This window comes from Dromiciops gliroides, chromosome 6 (assembly GCF_019393635.1).
Source record: "Dromiciops gliroides isolate mDroGli1 chromosome 6, mDroGli1.pri, whole genome shotgun sequence".
Lineage (NCBI taxonomy): Eukaryota > Metazoa > Chordata > Mammalia > Microbiotheria > Microbiotheriidae > Dromiciops > Dromiciops gliroides.
This window is the reverse complement of record NC_057866.1, coordinates 419378-438866: the sequence shown is the minus strand read 5'-3', so window position 1 is coordinate 438866 and position 19489 is coordinate 419378. Positions and strand designations below refer to the sequence as shown.

At 57.6% G+C, this 19489-nt stretch overlaps 2 protein-coding genes across 5 annotated transcripts in view; one reads left to right on the top strand and one right to left on the bottom strand.

The window, feature by feature from the left end:
• The first annotated feature begins 1914 nt into the window (after positions 1-1914).
• On the top strand, positions 1915-4686 carry HRAS (HRas proto-oncogene, GTPase). The gene is made up of 6 exons (XM_043970354.1): positions 1915-2053; positions 2625-2757; positions 3221-3399; positions 3504-3663; positions 4161-4293; positions 4381-4686. Exons 2-5 carry the CDS (start codon positions 2647-2649, stop codon positions 4278-4280), a joined length of 570 nt encoding a protein of 189 aa, XP_043826289.1. The 5' UTR covers positions 1915-2053; positions 2625-2646; the 3' UTR covers positions 4281-4293; positions 4381-4686.
• A 397-nt stretch (positions 4687-5083) lies between these two features.
• Positions 5084-19489, bottom strand: part of LOC122730850 (USP6 N-terminal-like protein) — a 39578-nt gene continuing 25172 nt past the window's right edge. For 3 of the 4 annotated variants that reach the window (XM_043970350.1, XM_043970351.1, XM_043970349.1), the window contains exons 3-15: positions 17793-17911; positions 17322-17407; positions 16897-16936; positions 16315-16395; positions 11976-12083; positions 8404-8513; positions 8045-8093; positions 7438-7558; positions 6937-7031; positions 6767-6832; positions 6575-6674; positions 6316-6468; positions 5084-5802 (exon numbers count right to left, since the gene is read on the bottom strand). In XM_043970350.1, coding sequence (XP_043826285.1) covers positions 5084-5802; positions 6316-6468; positions 6575-6674; positions 6767-6832; positions 6937-7031; positions 7438-7558; positions 8045-8093; positions 8404-8513; positions 11976-12083; positions 16315-16395; positions 16897-16936; positions 17322-17407; positions 17793-17858 — 1794 coding nt within the window. In that variant the 5' untranslated portion in view covers positions 17859-17911. Of the gene's footprint in view, positions 5803-6315; positions 6469-6574; positions 6675-6766; positions 6833-6936; positions 7032-7437; positions 7559-8044; positions 8094-8403; positions 8514-11975; positions 12084-16314; positions 16396-16835; positions 16937-17321; positions 17408-17792; positions 17912-19489 lie in introns of those variants that run through there. The other variant, XM_043970352.1, reaches the window with a different exon arrangement.

The following is a 19489-nucleotide window of genomic DNA, read 5'->3' as shown; positions in this document are numbered from 1 at the left end:
TTTTGTGTGTTATCTTCCCTCATTTGATTGTAAGTTCTGAGAGCAAAGGGACTTTGTTTTTCTTATTTGTGCCTCCAGTGCTTAGCACATTGCTTGGCACAAAGTAGGGAAATACATGTTTATCGTATTGGTACTGTTTTTGTGAAGGCTGACCCCTGGCCTCTTGGTTTGAGTTCTGTGAGTTCCTGATGTGGGTTTAGGTCTTAGCAACACAACTGTGGACTTGCTTCATGTTCAAGTTCCAATAAACTGCTGCTGGACTCAGCCAGGGTCAGTCAGGTCCAGGGTGGCAGAAATCTAGGCTCCCATTAGGTCTGCTGCAGCTTTAGACTGGGTTGTATCTGAAACCCTTGGTCTACTCTGCTCTTGGGGTCAAAGCCACCGAGCTGTTGCTGGCTCAGTACCCAGCTCCTCCGAATAGACCACTCCCCTAGGTGCAGGTCCCCTCATCTGTCCACCCTGGTGGCCCTGGCACCTGTTGCAGCCTCTAAGTGTGCATCTGGGACTCTTCCAGCCCTGGTAGCCCTTTGCAGTCCAGATGCAAACCTTCCTTGCCTCTGCTCAGGTCTGGCCACTACAGAGGATCTGCTGCTCCGACCAGGTCACCCTTTTTATACTCCACTCCCCTTTAGGTACTCCTCGATCCGAAGACACGGCTCTTCTGGTCTTCCTTGAACAAGACAGATCCTGTGCCAACCCCGGCATTTTCTTTGGCTGTGTGGCTGCCCACCCCCCACCCCCATCTCTTGGCTTCCTTCATCTCCCTGCTAAGACCCCACCTTCTACCTGCAGGAAACCTTTCGGAACCTGCCCAAAGGCTCGAGATTGCCTTCCGATGCCCATCCCCCATTTATCCTGCGGAGCTGTGGGCTGTGGCTCGGGGGCACACAGGCTGACGGTCCTGAACTGGAGCCCCGCGTGGGGGTCCTGATGGGGGCTCAGATGGTTCTGGTCGCGACTCTGGGCTGGTCAGCGATGGTGCCCTGAGATGCAAAGGCTCCACTTCCCTTCTGCCTCTTGGTTGGTCCCCATTCTAACTGGCTGATACGATGTGCTTTGGCAAAGAGCTTCACAGACTTTATTTCACTGGACCCTCACAATAAGCCTGGGGGGCAGGGGCTGTGATGGTGCTTATTTCAACAGCTGCGGTGGACACAAACCCACCGAGCCGCCAACGGTCACTTCCCTTCTCAAGAAACATCTGTGACTCCCTATTGCCCCAGGGTCACTGCTCCTCTGTAGCCCGCCCCCTTTTTTATTTTTTTTTTTTTTTTTAGTGAGGCAATTGGGGTTAAGTGACTTGCCCAAGATCACACAGCTAGTACGTGTGTCAAGCGTCTGAGGTCGCATTTGAACTCAGGTCCTCCTGAATCCAGGGCCGGTGCTTTGTCCACTGCGCCACCTAGCTGCCCCCTGCCCGCCTCCTTCTTAAGGCTCCCCCCCACGCATTCTGGGGACCGGCCAAATTGGCCCAAGGGCCTACTGCTGTTCTCTGCTTGCCCGGCCTTTGCCCGGATGGTTCACTCTGCCTGAAACACTCCCCGCCAACAGTGAAAGGGACTAAGGAGTGGGCAGGGCCTAAAAGGCTGCTCGAGCGACTGCTCGCGTCGGAGCCCGATGGGCAGGCCCCTCAGCCAATAGGAAAGAAGTACACTTGATGGACAACCTACCTTTCCAACAGGGAGTAGGGCTGGCTCTGGGACCTGATGGGCTGCGAGCTCAGCCAATGGCAAGAACCATTCAGAGAGCGTGGGAGAGGGAACCAGACGCGCACAGCTACGGAGGGTGGGCGGGGCCGAGGGACGTCCGCGTGCGTGTGCATGTCCGTGGGTGCGCGCGGTGGGGCGGGGCGGAGGCGCGCGCCCCCGGCCGCCGCGCGCGCCCGCGCCCCGGGCCGCCAGGAGCCCATGCGCGGAGTGAGCCACCCGGCCCGGCCCCAGCCCCAGCCCCAGAGCCCCCCGAGCCCCCTCCGGAGCCCCCGGCCCGGAGCCCCCGGCCCGGGGGGGCAGCAGTGGCGGAGCAGAAGGAGCCAGCGAAGGAGGCAGTGAGCCCGGTGAGCCTGGAGGGGGTGCCCGGCGAGCGGCGCCGAGCGGAGGGCAGAGGGGAGGGGGCGCCGGGGGGTAGGGGCTGTGCGCGCGGGCCGGAGGGGGGGTGGGGGGGGTGGGCGGTGCCCCCTCCGCTATGGGGAATGGGGGGCTCGGGCCGCCCGGGGCGCGCGCCGTGATCGTGTCCGTGTCCATGGCCTTCCTCCTCCGGGACTGACTGGGGCCGGGGCTGGGCCGGGGCAGGAGCAGGAGCAGGAGCAGGGTGCGGCCCTGGGTGGGGAGTGGGGGGTGGGGGCAGCAGCCTGCAAACTTGCTTGTCATCGGGACGCGGGGACTGAGGGGGCCGGCTCCGGGGCGTGTCTGTGTCTGGGGGCGCCAGGGGGGGACCTGCAGGGGGGAATGGGGGGGGCTAGGCCGGCTCAGACTGGGACTGGGGGAGGGGCTGCTGGGGGCGGGGCCCCCACCTGGGAGCTCACCCCACCACTCACACCCCGCCAGGGCTCCTGCGGTAGGGCCTGGGTAGGCCTGGGGTGGGGGGGCGGCCTCGGAGGCCCCCGAGACAGCGCCGCTTCCCCGCAGGAGCTGCAGGAGCCCGGCCACGATGACTGAGTACAAGTTGGTGGTCGTGGGAGCGGGAGGCGTGGGCAAGAGCGCGCTCACCATCCAGCTCATTCAGAATCACTTTGTGGATGAGTACGACCCCACGATCGAGGTGAGCACCCCACCTTCGCCTCTGATACCTGCCCGGACCCTGGATGGCGCCCCCCCCCATCCCAGAACTCAGGGCCCTGGACGACCCCTCCCCCTCACACACACCCCAGGACCCTGGACGACGCCCCCCCACCCTAGAACTCAGGACCCTGGACGGCAACCCCCCCCCCCATCCCAGAACTCAGGGCCCTGGACGGTGTCCCGCTGCGAACACCCCCCCCCAGGACCCTACATGGTGCCCCTCCCCCACACACCCCAGGATCCTGGATGGTGCCCCTCCCCACATACCTCAGGACCTTGCACTGCGCCCTCCCCCTCTGATGCCCTTCAGAGTCACTGCCATTCCCAGAAAAAGGCTCCCAGCAGTTTTTCCCAGATCCCTCCCTAGCAGGGCAGCTGCTGAGGCCTGGGGTTCAGGCCCTTGGGCCCTCTGCCTTGACTGCCCCCCACTTCAATCCCCCCAGGACTCCTACAGGAAGCAGGTGGTCATCGATGGGGAGACCTGTCTGCTTGACATCTTGGACACGGCGGGCCAGGAGGAATACAGCGCTATGAGGGACCAGTACATGCGCACTGGGGAAGGCTTCCTCTGTGTGTTTGCCATCAACAACACCAAGTCCTTCGAAGACATTCACCAGTACAGGTGAGCCCCCCACTCCAGCTTTGCTGCCCCGGCACCCCTCTGCTGGCCCGGTGCCCCTTGGGCCCGGCCCACTGGCCAGTGCTTGCTTCTCTCCTCCCGGGTAGGGAGCAGATTAAGCGAGTGAAGGACTCCGATGATGTGCCCATGGTGTTGGTGGGAAACAAATGTGACCTGCCTGCCCGGACAGTGGAGACACGCCAGGCGCAGGAGCTGGCCCGAAGCTATGGGATCCCCTACATTGAGACGTCTGCCAAAACTCGCCAGGTGAGGCCTCCTGCCTGCTGGAGGGGGGGTGACCCCAGTTGTCTGAGGAGGAGCAGTGTGGGCACAGGCAGGCACACCCAGGGCTGGAGGGGCGGAAGCCCAGGACTATGGAGAGACCCCACTGGGCTTCGGGCTGCCAATGGGGGACAGAACAGCAGGGAGTTGGACTCTTGTAGCTGGCAGAGAACAGGCGAAGCTTGGACTAGCTTTGGGCTCCCATGGGCCTGTCCTGAGGTGAGCTCCTCTCTGGCATGATCCTGGCTGCAAGGGAAACCCAGCTCTCAATTGAATCTGGATCCTTGAGAGGTCTGGGGCCAGGCCAAGCCTCCATCTGACATGAGCCCATGTCCAGGGTGGGCCTGGGCCTGACAGGAACTGGAGTCTGGCCGGTGTTTGGGCCCCAGACCGGCTTGGGTTCGAGGGCAGCTTGAGCAGACCCTCTGGGGTGGTGGGGTGGCCTCTGGGCCCTGGCTTAGCTGCCCCCTCCCTCTCCACAGGGGGTGGAGGATGCTTTCTACACACTGGTGCGGGAAATCCGGCAGCACAAACTCCGGAAGCTGAACCCCCCGGATGAGAGTGGCCCCGGGTGTCTGAACTGCAAGTGTGTGATCTCCTGACCGTGGGGTTGAGGTGAGAGGCCTGGGCAGGGTGGGGGTGGGGCGCCGACTGTAAGCCAAACTGGCTTGGGCCTGACTTTGCCTTCTGGTCCTTGCCCAGGCTGGGGGTTCGGAGGTGCAGGACCCGAGGGAGGAGCCAATGGCCAGAGGGACGGACGGATGGACGAACTGTCCTTTGGAAGGAAGACAGCGGCAGCGGGGTCTCTGTGCTGCGGCTGCTGCTGCTACTAGTGCTGCTGGAATCCCGGCCCTGCCAGGGAGGGCAGGCCAGGGCGCCTCTGATCCCCCCGAAGGCTTTTTGCACGGACTGTCTCCAACTCCCCAGCCCCAAACTGCTTCCTCTGCCTTCCCTGCCCCCCTGCCCGGCCCACCGGGCTCATTTCAGTAAATTATTGGATGGTCTTGACCTTGGTGTGACTGTCGGGGGGGAGGGGGGCCCCCAAGGGAAGGATGTAGCCCCTCCTCCCGCCCCCCAGCCCGGCCAGGCCAATGGGGGGGCCATGCTGGCCCTGCGTTGCTGCCGGAATAAGGGGACACCACAGCATCAGAAGGGGCCTCGGAGCAGACGCCTTTACTGGCTGACAAACCTCGCCCTTCTTGGAGGCCCGGCTGACATCCCCTTCCCCTCTAGCTGAGTTTGTACTACTGGTGTCCTCTGACAGACCCTGTGCGGGGCACCCTGTGGTGGAGAGCACTGGGGCCCTGCCCTGCTTCTGCAGGCCTAGCTGTCTCCCATCTAGGGCCTGTGGGGCCTGGCAGCCCTGGGGTAAGCCCTCTAGGCCAGCTGCCATCTGGCCACAGCCTCATGGGGAGACTCTCTGGGGGCCAGCTCCCCTCTGGAACCTCTTCTCCCTCCCCACTGAAGCACTGTGGGCTCCTGACCCCAAGGCCTTGCTGACTTGGGCCCTGCAAAGGCTGGTGCTGCTCCCCAATGAGGAGGGCATGGGAACAACCAGGCTGGGCATACTGGCCCAGTGCCTGGGGAGGAGGCTGCTGCCGGCACTGCCTGGCCCCTCAGCCTCTTCAGGATTAGGGTGCTGGCTGGGCCCTGGGGCCAGGGGGCCAGGCTGCTCAGGGCCGATGGGAGGGGGAGGGGGAGGGGGAGGACCAGTGGCATAGGCGTTCTCATCTGGGACACTGTCCGGGGGCAGCAGCTCTTCAGGGGACGGGGGAGGAGGGAACAGGGCTGCATCAAGCTCTGAGGGCACCCTGCCTCCTGGCCAACCCTCTGCGGGGAAGGCTGAGGCCTTGTGGTCCAGGTCTGGGGACTGGGGCGCAGCCTCTGGTTGTCCGGGGGACAAGGGTAGATGCCTGGGGCCTAGACAGGGATCCTCCCGGTCCTGGCTGTCCTGAGGGGGGGGCCATTCTGGGCTGCCCAGCCCCTGGGGCTCAGGTCCATCTCCTGGAAGCGATGTCTGCTGAGGAGGCATCACCAGGCTTGGGGAGGGGCTCCGCCCATTGATCACTGGGCCCAGGGAGAATTCCACTCCCAGAGGCTTCTTGGGGAACTCTTCCAATTTGGCTTCGAGGAAAACAAGACAGGGGACATTTAGACCCAGGCTGGGAGGGCCAGGTGGGGAGACGGGCCTGGAAATGCCTCCCTTGGGGAGGAAACAGGCCCAGAGAGGAGAGAAGCAGTCTCCAAACCCAGCTGCCAGGACCCCAAACTCTGCCTTGTCTAGCTTTTGTTTGTGCCTGCATGCCTGTGGCCTACCCACCACGAGTCTTCCTGTGGAGGAGGAGAGGGAGGAGGGGGGAGGAGGAAGAGGAGGAGGAGGGGGAGGAGGAGGGGGGGAGGAAGAGGGAAGAGGAGGAGGGGGGGAGGAGGAGATGGAGGAGGGGAGGAGGGGGGGGAGGAGATGGAGGAGGGGAGGAGGGAGAGGAGGAGGAGGGGGAGGAGGAAGAGGGAAGAGGAGGGAGAGGAGGAGGAAGGCTGGCATGCTCCTCGGAATGCTGCCCTGACTGGGCCCTACCAGGCCATCTCCTGCATGGGCCCTGACAGTCTAGTTCTAGCCTCAGCAGCCCCCATGCCCACCTGGCGGAGGCAGTTCGCATTTCATCCTGCGCAGTTCAGCCATGGATGTCTGCAGATGATCCAATACTGCGTCGTCTCCATGGGCCCAGGGCCCGGCCAACTTCTCCTGAAGAAACTCTCTGAGCTCCTCCAGGGACATCTTCAGGAGGCGCTCTGGAGACCCGAGAGTGGGGTGAGGGGCCAGGGGAGCCTCCTGCTCCCTCCCTGGCCAGGGCTCCCCTCCTCCCCCTCTGCCCTCCGCCCTGAGGCTAGGCCTTACTCCTGTGCAGCTTGAGAACCGTGTAGGCCATAGCGGTGAGAACCCGCTCTCCCTCCAAGATGTACACGTCCCACAGACGAAGGGTGAGGGTGAATGGGGTCTGTGGAGGAGAGGCCAGGCTGAGAGCGTGCCCAGAGAGGGAATGCCACACCCCACAGAGCCCAGGGCCCAGGGCAGGCCTACGGTGCTCACCCGATCAATGAAGCACTGCAGGAACCACTTGGTGGTGTAAATGCCAGTGGACATCTGCTCTTTGTCCTGAAGGAAGAGAACGCGGCCAGTGGAGTCCTCTTTCTCTGAGCCAGTGGGCAGCTCCCCAGTGCCCACACCTGCAGCCACCCTGGGCCCACTGTTGAGCTCACCATATGCTTTTTCAGCTTGGGTAGGGCCTTCCCAAGGATCTGCTCATGATGGTCTTGGAAGCGCTGCAGCTTGGGGAATCCAGGCATGAAGAAGCCTGTGGGGAGCCCGCCCAGGGCAGAGGACTCAGCAGCAGCCTGGGGAGAAAGCCCAGGAGCCACCTCGGGTTCACCCCCTGCCCACGCAGGGATGGGCTTCCCCCGAGTGAGCAGGGTGCCCTTGGGACGGAGCCCCTGGGCATGTCCCTCTGTGGACACCGTCTCCTCGACTGAAGAGTCCATCTCAGGCAAAGCCCCCTCAGCAGGTAGAAGGTTGGTACCTAGCCTGGCGCTGGCTAGGTCCTTGCCTGCCTTGGCCTCTGGGGCTGTGCGGAAGCCCCTTTGGGAAATAAGGGGTGGGGTATGGCTTCCCAGCTCAGTTTCTAGCAGCTGTGAGGCTGGGGGGGTCTGCCCCTCCCCCACCCCCGGAGTGGGGGAGCAGGGGTGGGGGGGTCAGGCACTTACCATGCATCGCGTGCCTCTGGTTGGCCAGCAGCTGGGCCAGTGCCCAGAAAGCTTCCTCTTCGTTCAGGTACATCAGCAGGATGGCTGCGATCTGACTCATGCCCTGGCAGTAGCTAACCTCCTGCAGGGGGCGCCCGACAGACAGACAGACAGACACACACACACACACACACACACACTCAGAGATAGATAGCTTTGTGTGGATGAGGGAGGGGACACCTCTCCCTCCCCAGGCTCCCACCCCGGGAAGGAGCTAAGTACTGAGTGTGCAAGAAAAAAACCTGCCAAAGTGTGGACTTGGGCCCCAGTGGCTGCTGGTCCTGAGGTGGGGGCCCACTGTGGGCACCCAGGGTCTTCTCTGTGAAGAGCCCAGGCAGACTGAACCACTTGGGAGGCCTCTGGTCAGGCTGCCTGGACACTTACCCTCTGCAGGCTGAGGGGCTGATGGCATGCTAGGGAAAAGGCCCCGACTGGTCAAGACTTGGTCTGACACTGGGACCAATGGGGCTGACACCAGGCAGAACCCCTCTTCCCTAGGCTGCAGCATACGCTAATAGCTGCCCACCTGGCCTCTGGCCTGACCACGGGCAGAACCTCAGAATCTCACCGTGTTGTAGACGGAGTAGGCAGACAGGACGTGGAACAGGGCTTGCTGCCTGGGGAGAAAGAGAGAGGGGAGCCCTCGCCACACCTGACGGCCGAGGGAATCTGCCCCCAGCCCATCCTTGGGCTTCTAAGACTGTCTTCCTCACTGAGCCACCTGGGTGTCAGAGGAAGGCAGCTTGCGGGCCGGAGAGCCCATCCCACAGAGAGAGGGGAGAGGCAGAGGAGGGGGTGGCCCCGTCCCAAGCAGTCAGGGAGCAGAGGGCAGCAGGAGCCTGGCTGGGGCAGGCCAAAGCCACCCCTCTCCCCCGATCCAGCCTCAGCCCCCTTGCTGCCCCACTGCCCACCCCCAGCGTCACTCACTTCACTCCGTAGCGGTCCCGGAACATGATATGATTGCGAAATGTACGGTTGATGTCCACATCAATCTGTCTGATCTCAGAAGAAAAGTTCTGAGCTTTCTCTCTCATCTCCTGTGGGTGGAGGCAGCCAAGCAATGGGAGGGGAGAGAGCCTCAGGAGTGGCCCTGGGCTGGCCACCCAGAACCTGCCACCCCCAGCCATGGAACAGAGCTAATGTGGGACCCTGGCCTGGGCTTCTGCCTGCCAGGGTCTACCTGTGGACGAGGGCAACAGAGTCCCTAAGGGCTCTGGCTGGGGACAGGAGGTGGGGAAGCTGCGGGCTCTATGGCCAGCACACCCCCTTCAGCTCCAGTGCCAACAGCCCTGGGAAGCAAGTGCACCAGGCCCAACTCAGCAGCAGGGGCCCCACTCCCCAGACCTTGTGGCACTGTGCCTGAGCTGCCAACTCAACCCTCCCACCCCATGCTGCCCTGTGCCCAGGGGCCTGCTCTTGCCAGAGCCCCAGGCTGGCTGTGAGTTCTTGAGGTGTTTGGGCTTGGGTGCACAGAGAGTGAGGCTGAGACCTGAGGGAGTCTGCCCACCCCTCACCCCACCCTGCAGTCTGGGGAGACCAGCCTCTCCCCATCCAGGCTGTGGTCGAGAGCTACCCTCCTTCCCTTCCTCACCACCATCCTTAGCCACTAACAGCCACAGCAGTAGCACGGTTTGAGCTGCCCTGGAGACACAGACCCTGGGGGGGGCTTTTCCTGCCTTTGCTGCTGGGGGGCCCTTGGGTGCCTTGGGGTGCACTTAGTAAACTGCCTCCTTCATCTATCCCAAGGGGAGCTCAGACTAACAGATCTTTTTAGGAACTAACCCTTCCTTTCCAGCTCTGGGTCCTAGATCTTGACCTTGGGGCCCCTGTCAAAAACCTGCCCCTTTGCTGCCTCTGAAAACAGGCAACAGCATCAGGGCATTGCCTACCCAACTCAGCAAGTACAGCATGTCCTCAGGCCCTCTGAGCATCCCCTCCGAGACATGCCTTCAGGTGCCCTTGCCCACTCTCTGTGGCCGGCGACTGGCCACCTTGTTCCTCACCCTGGTGTTTCCAACTCTTCCTGTGTCCTACCTGCCACTGCCTGGGTGGCTACTTCTGCTCACTCTACTCAGAGGTCTTCAGTCTTCTCTCTACTGCTTCTGGGAAAGTCCAGGCTTCTCTGGGAAGGGCATTCAGGGCTTGCCACCTCACCCTTCTAGCTTTAATTTGGGGGGTTACATTTTAAGTTCTGAACTGTCTTCCCCCTCCCCAACCCACATTAGAGAAGGCCGACATTTGACATAGATTATAAATATACGTAAAACCACACTATTCACACTTCTCTGTGTCAGTCTTTCTCAGCAGGTGGGTAGCATCTTCTTTCCTTGGTCCTTTGTAGTTGATTTGAGGAGTGATAATCCTCAGAATAACTTGGTTGTTCACAATTATTCTTCCAACAGGATTCTGTTACTGTTTACAGTGTTCTCTTGGTTCTGCTCATTTCATTCTTCATCGTGTCGTGCAAGTCTACCCATGTTTTTCTAAGATCCCTAAGCTCATCCTTTCTTTTAGCACAGTAGTACTCCATCATAATTAGATACCACAACTTGATCAGCCATTCCCCAACTGATGGGCATCCCCTCCCTCAATTTCCAGATCTTTGCCACCTCAAAGAGAGCACTAGAAATATTTTTAGAGCATATAGTTATGTTCCTTTTTCCATAATCACCTTAGGAAAAGACCTAATAGTGATATTGCTGGGTCACAGGATAGAGGCACTTTAATAACTCTGGGCACAATTCCAGTTTGCTCTCCAGAACAGTTGGGTCAGTTCACAGTTCCACCAAAAGAGAATCGGTGTCCCAATTTTTCCACACCCCCATTTCCCTTTCAATCATTTTAGTCAACCTGATGGGTGTGAGATGATCTCTTAAGGTTGTTTTAATTTGCATTTTTTCCTAATCAATAATGATTTAGAGCATTTTTTCATGACTATATATAGTTGTGGTTTTTTTCATTGAAGAAGAAATGTTCATATCCTCTGACCATTTATCAATTGTGAAGTGACTCATATTCTTGTGAATTTGATAACATTTTCCACATATTTGTGATGAGGCCTTTATCTGAGAAACTGTCTATAAGAATTTCCCCCCAATTTTTTGGCTACGTGGCTTTTATTTGTGCAAACCCCTTTAATTGAATGTCATTGGAATTTTACAGCCCGTGGTGCTCTCTCTATTCATAAATTCTCCTATCTGTAAGTCTGGGAGGTAATGCGTTCCACGTTCTCATTTTCTTAGGCTATCTCCGTATATGTCTAGGTCATGGATCCATTGGGTAATTTGTTTCTTATTACTTCCTCCCCTTCCCATTATCTCCTCTCCAGTCCTATCAGGCTGCTCTCTCAGCCCTGATCTGCCCCCCACCCCAAGCTGATTGCTTTGTTCAGAGTAGGTGCTTCTTAACTGTTTGGGGATGGAATCCAGCCTTCTACTCAGGAAGTCTCCAGCATCCTAGAGTCTGGGGCTCTAGGACTCCAGCCCTGCCCTTGGCCATTTTTGCTCCCAGACCCCTGCCCATCCTTCTAATTCCAGTGGCAGACACCACCTCCAGGAAGCCTTCCCCCAGGCCTCCTGGTCACTAGCCAGAGGTCTCACTTGGCACTTCTCTGGTGTGACTCCTTGGGTCTGTCTTCCCAACTCTTGGGCTCGACTTTGGTCCCCTGCCCCACCCCTTGGGCCCAGACACAGAGTAGGGGCTTAATAAAGACTTGTTGAATGTTGACTGACTGAGAGTGACTATCTCATCTGGAGGGTGGCGTTAGGATAACATGGGAGACTCTGGGAGGTTGGGCCTGGGCTAGGGCTTGGCAGCCTAGGATAGAGGAGGGGCAAATGTGGCTAGGGACCTGAGGGTACCCTCGAGGCGGGTGGGCTCTCGTTGTGTAACCTGGGCTCTGTACCTGTTTCCTCATCAGGAAAAAGGGGATAATAACCGTCCGCTCCCAACGTTCCAGAGTGGTAGGAGGGAGGAAGAAGCATTTACTGAGCACCTGCGATGGGCCAGGCACCAGCTCAGCACTTCACAGTCTCTCATTTAATCATAACAATCCTTGGAGGGAGGTGCTGTTACTGTTCCCATTTGGCAGCTGTGGAAGTTGGGGCAGATATTACAAGTTTGGTGACTTGCCCAGGTGGGAAGGGGTACTGTGGCTTCCTGAGCATCCGAGAGGATGGCCAGTGGCAGGGGGGGCTCCTGGAGGCTCAGCCCAGGGGAGATCGAGGGAGGCCTGGGAAGGCCAGATGGGGCCTGGGTTGGAAGGAGGTGTAGGACAGGTGGGGGGGGCGGGGCTGTAGGCTGAGGTCCCTCCTCTGAGCCTGGCCTTGTTCACAGGATCCCCAAGCTAGGTGGGAAGGTGGCCCCTGACACTGACATCCCCAAGTGGGACAGCTGCCTGCCCTGTCACCTCGAGCCCAGCCTGTGCAGGGTGGCAGAGAGAGCCTGAGAGTCACGGGGCAGAAGCTGGCAATGGCCCCAGGCCCAGGAGAGCCTCCTACCTCATATTTGCCAGGGTTTTCTGTCTTCACCTTCTCGACTTCCAGGAGGAGGGACCAGACTTGGCCCCGCACCTGCAGGGGGATGCCTTTGTAGACCCTTCGAGCCATCTGAGAGGTGAGAGGAAGGAAGGCTGAGGGAGGGTGTCGGCCCTAGGCACTAGCGCCCACAGATCAAGCCGTCTGACACAGGACAGACCCTGGCCCCTGGCCCCACTGCCAGTTTGCACAGGATCCAGAAACTGGGCCCTGCCTTTCTTTTCCTTTTGCGTCTCTATCTGCTGAACCTTCTCTCATCTTTCACGGCCCAGTTCAGGCTCCACCTCCCCCTGCTACACGGCCTGTCCAACTAGTCTGTCAGAAGTGGCCTTTGGAGCCTCCTGCTGCACTTTCTATTCCACTATAATCCCATGTTTGTCACTCCTACACTCATACTACCCTCACTCACCCACCCACATATACACCCTCAGTCCTCCCATCCAGCTACACACCCACATAGCCATGTACACAGACACCCCCAACACACATATACAGTCATACTCCCACCCACGTACCCACATATGCACCCACCCATACATCCCCCTGTACACATACACACACACACACACACACACACACACACACGAGTACCTCAACATTTCCCCCCACATACATATACATAAATATACATACACACAGAGCTAGAGCTCGGGGCTCTAGGACTCAGCACACAGTAGGTGCTATGAAGGTGACCCCAGGAGAAGAGTGGGGAGAATCCATGTCCCTCCCTTCACTGCGGAAGTGGGGCTGGAGGTGTATGGCTGTGAATTGTCTACGTGGTTGGCCCTTCCCACTGCTGTTTACATTTTCTGTTAAAATCTCTGATAGGAGGGATGGGTTCCAGGCAGGAGAGAGAGAGGGACAGTCAGAACAAAAGACATCAACAGAGGTAAAATGCAAAATAAAAAGGGGAGGGAGGGGGGCAGTGCACTAGCTTGACCTGCAAACCCCCTTGTGAACAACCAGGACACTTCCCAATGGAAGTGGGATCCCACTCCCAGCTCCCAGGGGAATCGCTGACTTCACCTCCTCCCTTGGCCAATGGTGGCCAAATTCCACTGGTCTTTCCTCCATCTGCCCCCTTCTCTCACTGCCTCAGCTCAGACACCCATCACCTCTGGCTACCGCTTTCTGAGGAGTCTGTCTCCATTTGCTTCTCACATTTCCAGCCTTTCAGTCATAGCTTCCATTCATGCCCTCTTTGCAAATAAACTAACCAGCCTGCTGCTCCCTGGAGCTACTATTCCTTCTCCCATCTTTGCTCATTCACTCAAGTCCTCCCTCTCATAATCTCAATCTTCCTTCAAGGCTCAGCTCTGCAGCCCCCTCCTCTGGGAAGTCCTCCCTGATTCCTCCAGGAGTTCATCCTCTTTCAATATCTTTATAGAGGCTATCTCCCCCCAACGAAAGGAGAAGGATGGTCTCACTGTTGTCCCTGTATCCCTAGCATTTCACACGGTAGGAGTTAATAAAGAAAGATTTGATTAATCTTTATTAAGGGAGGGAGGAAAGAAAAGAGGAAGAGGAGAAATGGAGGAAAAAGTCAGAGTGCTTGTGAGATGGAGACAGAAAGGCAGGGACTCATACAGGGATGGGGTCAGGGAGAGCAGAAATGGCCAATGGCCAAATCAATCAGTGACAGTGAAGGTGTGACTGGGAGTGTGAGGGCCAGGGAGGGACCCAGGATCAGTTAGTCTACCTGGTAAAGTAGCAAGGGCCTCGTGCCTGAGGGCTTCCTGCTCAAAGTCAGTTAATCAGTTAACAAGCATTGCTTGAGCACCTACTATGTGCCAGACATTGTGCTAAGCTCTGGGGACAGGAAAGGAGGCAAAAGACAGTCCCTGGCCTCAGGGAGCTCACAATCTAATTGGGGAGACAATATGCAAACAATTGTGTACAAACAAGCTATGGACAGGACACGCTGGAGAGAACAGAGGGATGGGGAATTAGGGAAGCATTCCTGCAGAAGGTGCAATTTTAGCTGGGACCCCAAAAAGCCAGAAAGGTCAGTAGTCAAAGTGCAGGATGGAGAACATTCCCAGCAAGGGGTTCAGCCGGAAATGGAGAGTCTTGTCTGAGGAACAGCCAGGAAGCCAGTGTCACTGGATTGAAGAGAAGATGTTAGGGAGTAAGGCATGAGAAGATTGGAAAGGTAGGAGGGAACAGATGAGGAAGGGCTCTGAATGGCAGATACACTTGTCTTTGCCCCTGGGGGCAGAAGAGAGCCACTTCCCTATCAAATAGGGTCAGACATGTACTTTAGAACTGGAAATCGAGGGCATGTCCATCAATGGGCAAATGACTGAACAAGTTGTGGTATAGGAAAGTAATGGAATACTATTGTGCTGCAAGAAACAATGAGCAGGAGGAGTTCAGAGAAACCTAGAAGGACTTACATGAACTGATGCTGAGAGGAACAGAACCAGGAGAACATTGTACATAGTAACAGCAACATTGTGTGATGATCAATTGTAATAATCTTGGCTCTTCTCAGCAGTGCAATGATCCAAGACAATTCCAAAGAACTCATGATGGAAAATGTTCTCCACATCCATATCTGAATACAGACCGAACCAGACTGTTTCTGCTTTTGTTTTTTCTTTTTTGAGGTTTTCCCTTTGGTTCTGATTCTTCTTTCACAACCATGACTAATGCAGAAATGTGTTTAATGTGATTGTACATATGTAACCTATGTCAGATTGTTTTCTGTCTTGGGGAGGGGGGAGTGAAGGGAGGGAGGGAGAAAAGTTTGGAACTCAAAATCTTATGAAAATTAATGTTGAAAATTGTCTTTACATGTAACTGGAAAATAATAAAATACTTTTATGATTTTTTAAAAAAGAGACATGTACTTTAGGAAAATCACCTTAGTGGCTGAGTGGAGAATGGACTGGAGTGGGAAGAGACCTTAGGCAAGTATACCCCCCAGAAGCTATTGCAATAATCTAGGCATGAGGTGATGAATCTCTACACCATGGCCAGGGCAGTGTCAGAGGAGAGAAGGGGATGTATTGAAGAGATGCTACAGAGGTGAACTTGGTGAGAGATATGGCAGAGATGAAATCAACATGAAATGCTGCAGAAGTGAAATAAACCAGAGATGTGGCAGAGATGAAATCAACATGAAATGCTGCAGAAGTGAAATCAACCAGAGATGTGGCAGAGATGAAATAGATATGAAATGTTACAGAGATGAAATTGACAAGAGATGCTGCAGAGGTGAAATGACAAGCTGTGGCACCATATCCCACATGGGGGAAGGAGTGAGAGATAGTGAGGAGTCCAGGATGACTCCCAGATTTTGAGCTTGAGGGATTGGAAGAAGGAAGGGTTCTGCCCTTGACAGTGACAGGGAGGGTAGGAGGGAGGAGGTTTAAGGGGAGAGATGATGAGTTCTGTTTTGTAAATATTGAGTTTAAGATGTCTACTTGCAGTCTAACTTGTGGAAGGGCAGTTGGAGATGTGAGATTGGAGGTCAGCAGAGAGGCTGGGGCAGGAAAGTTAAGAGTTGGGAATCATCAGCATTGGGATGGATGGTAATTAAATCCATGGGAGCGCATGTGATCACCGGGCGAAGAGAAGAGGTCCCAGGACAGAGCTCTGAGGGATGCATCCAGTTGGAGAGTGTGACCTGGAGGAGGATCCAGCAAAGAAGACAGGGCAGGGAGGGTCACCTGGGTAGGAGGAGAGCCAGAAGAAAGCAGCTTCATGGAGACCTAAAGAGAAGTGAGGATCCAGGAGGGGAGCCCGTGCTCCCCAGCGTCAAGGGCAGGTCAAGAAGGAGCATCAGGAAAAGGCCAGTGTATCTGGCCATGGGGAGAAGGAAGCCTGGAGAGAGCTGTTCAGGGGATGATAAGATTGGCAGCCAGGTCCTAAGGGTTTGAAAAGAGGCAGAAGAAAGGAGATGGAGCTTTCTCGAGGAGCTGAGCTACCAGAAGGTAGGAGAGACAAAGAAGAAGGGGGGACATGGGCAGGCGGGAGGGGAGCAGCTGGTAGACAGGGGAAAGTGAAAATGAGGAGACATGAGGGAAGAGGGGGCGCTGGCGATGGCGAGCGCTATGCCAGGCATGGGTAGGAGCCATCCTCTAGCTGTCAAGAAATGTGAAGAGAATGGATGCTGGGGCTTTGGGTCCTGACACCGGGTGCCCCGAAGTCCTTGTGCTGGTCCCCAAGGGGCAAGATTCCCACCTGCACGAGGAGTGACGGCAAATGGGCCAACAGCCCTGAGCAGTCTGTGCCCAGGGCTGGCAGGACGGAGCCCGGCTCTCACCAGCTTGGCCTCAGGGGCTTTTCCTCCTCTTACCTTCTCACTGCTCCGATATTTGTCCCATTTCTTCAGCATCTTCAGCCACTTGTCCACACGATCAATCTCTTGGAGTTTTTGCTGGAAAAGGAAAACCCGAAGCATCCTGAGAAGTGAGAATTCCTGGAGAAGTGCCCTGGTTGTGCTTGATACTCCCAGACAGCTGGAAACCAGCAAGGCCGTAGGGCTGCCCACATGAGGAGCGGGCACAGCAGCCCTGCAGGAGAGCCACCCCCCTGGGCAGGCTCTCTGCTTTCCTGCTCTTCCCACCCCCAGTGATTCCCGAGTACACACCTGGGTCAGGGGGTTACCACTGCCTGGCAGATGGCATCGTGGAGGAGGAAATGAGACTGAGGAGGGAGAGGGGAGAGGAGGAGAAGGGGAGGGAGAGATTGGGGCGGGGGAGAAGGGGAGGTAGCCTTGGACTTGTCTGGGCAGAAGACAGGTTAGACCCTGCACTTCCAGCCCCTCCCTCCCTCCCCCCCAGCCCCAGCTCCTGCCTTGGGGGGGGTGTCACCCACATGGAGCCTTCTGATCCCCTTCCACTGGTTCAGCCCTGTGGCCCCCAAAGCTGGCTCTCACCTTCTCCTCCAGGGCACTGCGACTTGGCAGCTCACTCTCACTGGGAGACAGAGGAAAAAGATGGTGAATAGCAGGAGCAGGAGGTCCTATACCAGGCCCAGAAGAAGCAGGGGCTCTGCCCTGTGGCTGGGGGGAGGGCTGGGGCCCATCCTGCCTCTCGTGGCTGCTAGTTATGGGAAGTCACCTCCTCATCTCTAAATTGGGGGCTGGCTCCAAGGTCCCTCCCAGCTGGCCATCCCTGGACTGAAGGCCCCGTGATGCCCGATGCCAGTGAGGCACTTCCCGCAGCCTTCCCCCCACCCAAAGCCCTCAGAATGTCCTGTGTCTGCCAGGGCAGCAGCTAAGAGGCCCTCTGGGGCCACCTGAGCCCTGCCTGCATGCTAGTGGGGTGCGTAGGGGCAGGGGGAGAACACCAGGACACTTACTGCAGAAACCCAAATCGGTCTGTGACTTTGTAAAGGGCAAAGTCTGCATCTTCCCAAAGATCAGTCTGAACCCCATGCTGTCTCCCCTGCAAAGACACGGTGAGGGGCCCTTGGGGATGCCCATCAGGGCCCTCTGCGCTGCGGGGCGCCCCCGCCTCCTCCTCCCCCTCCCCCAGCACCAGGACGGCCTCAGCCAGCTCTCTCCAGTCCCAGCCTTTCCTAGGAGTCCAGGCTGCTCTGGCCAGTTCAGCCACAGATCCCTGAGGCTGGGAACAACGGTCCAGACAAATGCCCCTCTACTCAGGAGGAGGCCAGAAGCTTGGCAACCAACGGCTGCCTGGCAGGGAAGTGGGGGTGAAGAGGTCTGGGACTAGGGAAGGAGTCGGGAAGGAAGGGGGAAGGCCCCAGGGCACCTGGACCCAAAACACAGAGCCCCCAGCATGGCAGGGAGCCCTCCAGGCCCCTCCTCACCTTCTGGTACTTGGCAATGATTTCGGCTCTTTCTTCTGCTACCAGAGCCTCAATGTCTCTCTTCATGTCCAGAAAAGGGGGCAAGAAAAGCCCCCCTTGCTCTGTGCTCACAGGTACACCTGCGGCAGCCCCAGGAGGAAGAGGAGAGAGGAGACATGGTAAGTGAAGGGAGGGGAAGAGAGAGGGGAGGGGGAGAGAGGAGAGGAGGGGAGGGGAGGGGAGGGGAGAGGGGAAAGGAAGAGGGGAGGAGAAGGGAGGGGAGAGGGGAGAGGAGGGGGGGAGGGGAGGGGAGAGGGAGGGGAAGGGGCCCAGCCAGGTCAGATCTCTATAGAAGCCCATACTCAGGGCTGGCTTTGCCCCAGGGAGAGGGAGGAACAGGGCATGAAGCATGCCTCCCAAATGCCCAGTGTGGGCATGGCTGCAGGCAAGGTGGTCAAAGCGAAGGCCCCCAGGAGGCCTTGGCCTGGAGTGCCCCAGCAAGGTCCGCCTTCCTTGGCTGCCCATGATCCTGGCAGGGCAGGTACACAAGGAGACACGGCCTGGGCACAGCTGGGCCCCCAGGGCAGGGCTGGGGTGGTCAGATGGAGCCTCTTGCCTTTGCAATAGCTGCTTTGCTTTCTGGGCACTGTGTAGGCAGGCCAGGGACCTAGGCCTGAAGCCCCACTCTGGAGCAGCCAGTACCCTCCCCCCACACACACTCTATCACACACACCCCACACACTCACACTCTCACCCACTCACTCCCACACACAATCACAGAGCATCAGAGCAAGGAGAGACCCAAGCACCTTCTGTCTAGCCTGACTAAGGGTCCCATCACACCTGCCCCTGCCAAGTGACCATCCTGGCTCTCCTTGCAGACCACTCAGAAAGGAGAGGCTACCAGCTCCCAAGGCAGCCCTTTCCATACTGGGACAACTGTCACTGTGGCCCAGAATGCTCTGAGTCACCCTAAGTCTTTGCCTGGGTCCTCCCCTCCCAGACAGTCTCCTCATGAGGGTAGGGGGCCTGGGAGTGGCACGGGTGTGCCAAAGTGCCAGAACACTAGACGGGGATGCAGCCTTGGGCAGAACCCTGGGCAAGTCCCTTTCCTTCTGTCTGCCTCAGTTTCTTTGTCTGTAAAATGGGGGTAAGAGGCTGCCACATGGATCAGATCAGCTCATGTTTGTAAAGTGCCTTCCCCTCCATCAGGCAGGCCCACGGCCGTCCCAGGAGGGGGTCTGCCCACCCTGTGTGGGGGTCTGCTCTAGCTATCGAATGGCTACCAGTGGAAGAGCCGAGCCCTCCTCCTGGATGCTGCTGGCTGAGCTCAAAGGCCCCTTCTTGGAAGAAGTGCTCCTGAACCACATCCGACCTGGCAAAGCTGGGAGCTGAGTTTTCAAATCCAAGGGAAGGCATGGAGCCACAATGTGGAGGCATGGGCACACACATATGTGTACTCACACGTACATATACATGTACATATACACACACTCCATTTCGACGTGAGAGAAAGGAACATGAAGAAGAGAGTCTGGGAGAGGCAGGTGGGCCTGACCCTTGGCCTTGCTGCCACCGATGGTACATTTGTGTACATACATGTATGCACACACTGTGTGCTGCACATATGTGTACACATATGTAGGTCCGTGGTATATACGTGTGCGAGTGTGGGCCCACAGAGCCACTGGACTCGACGTGATGGTAGGTCACTGACA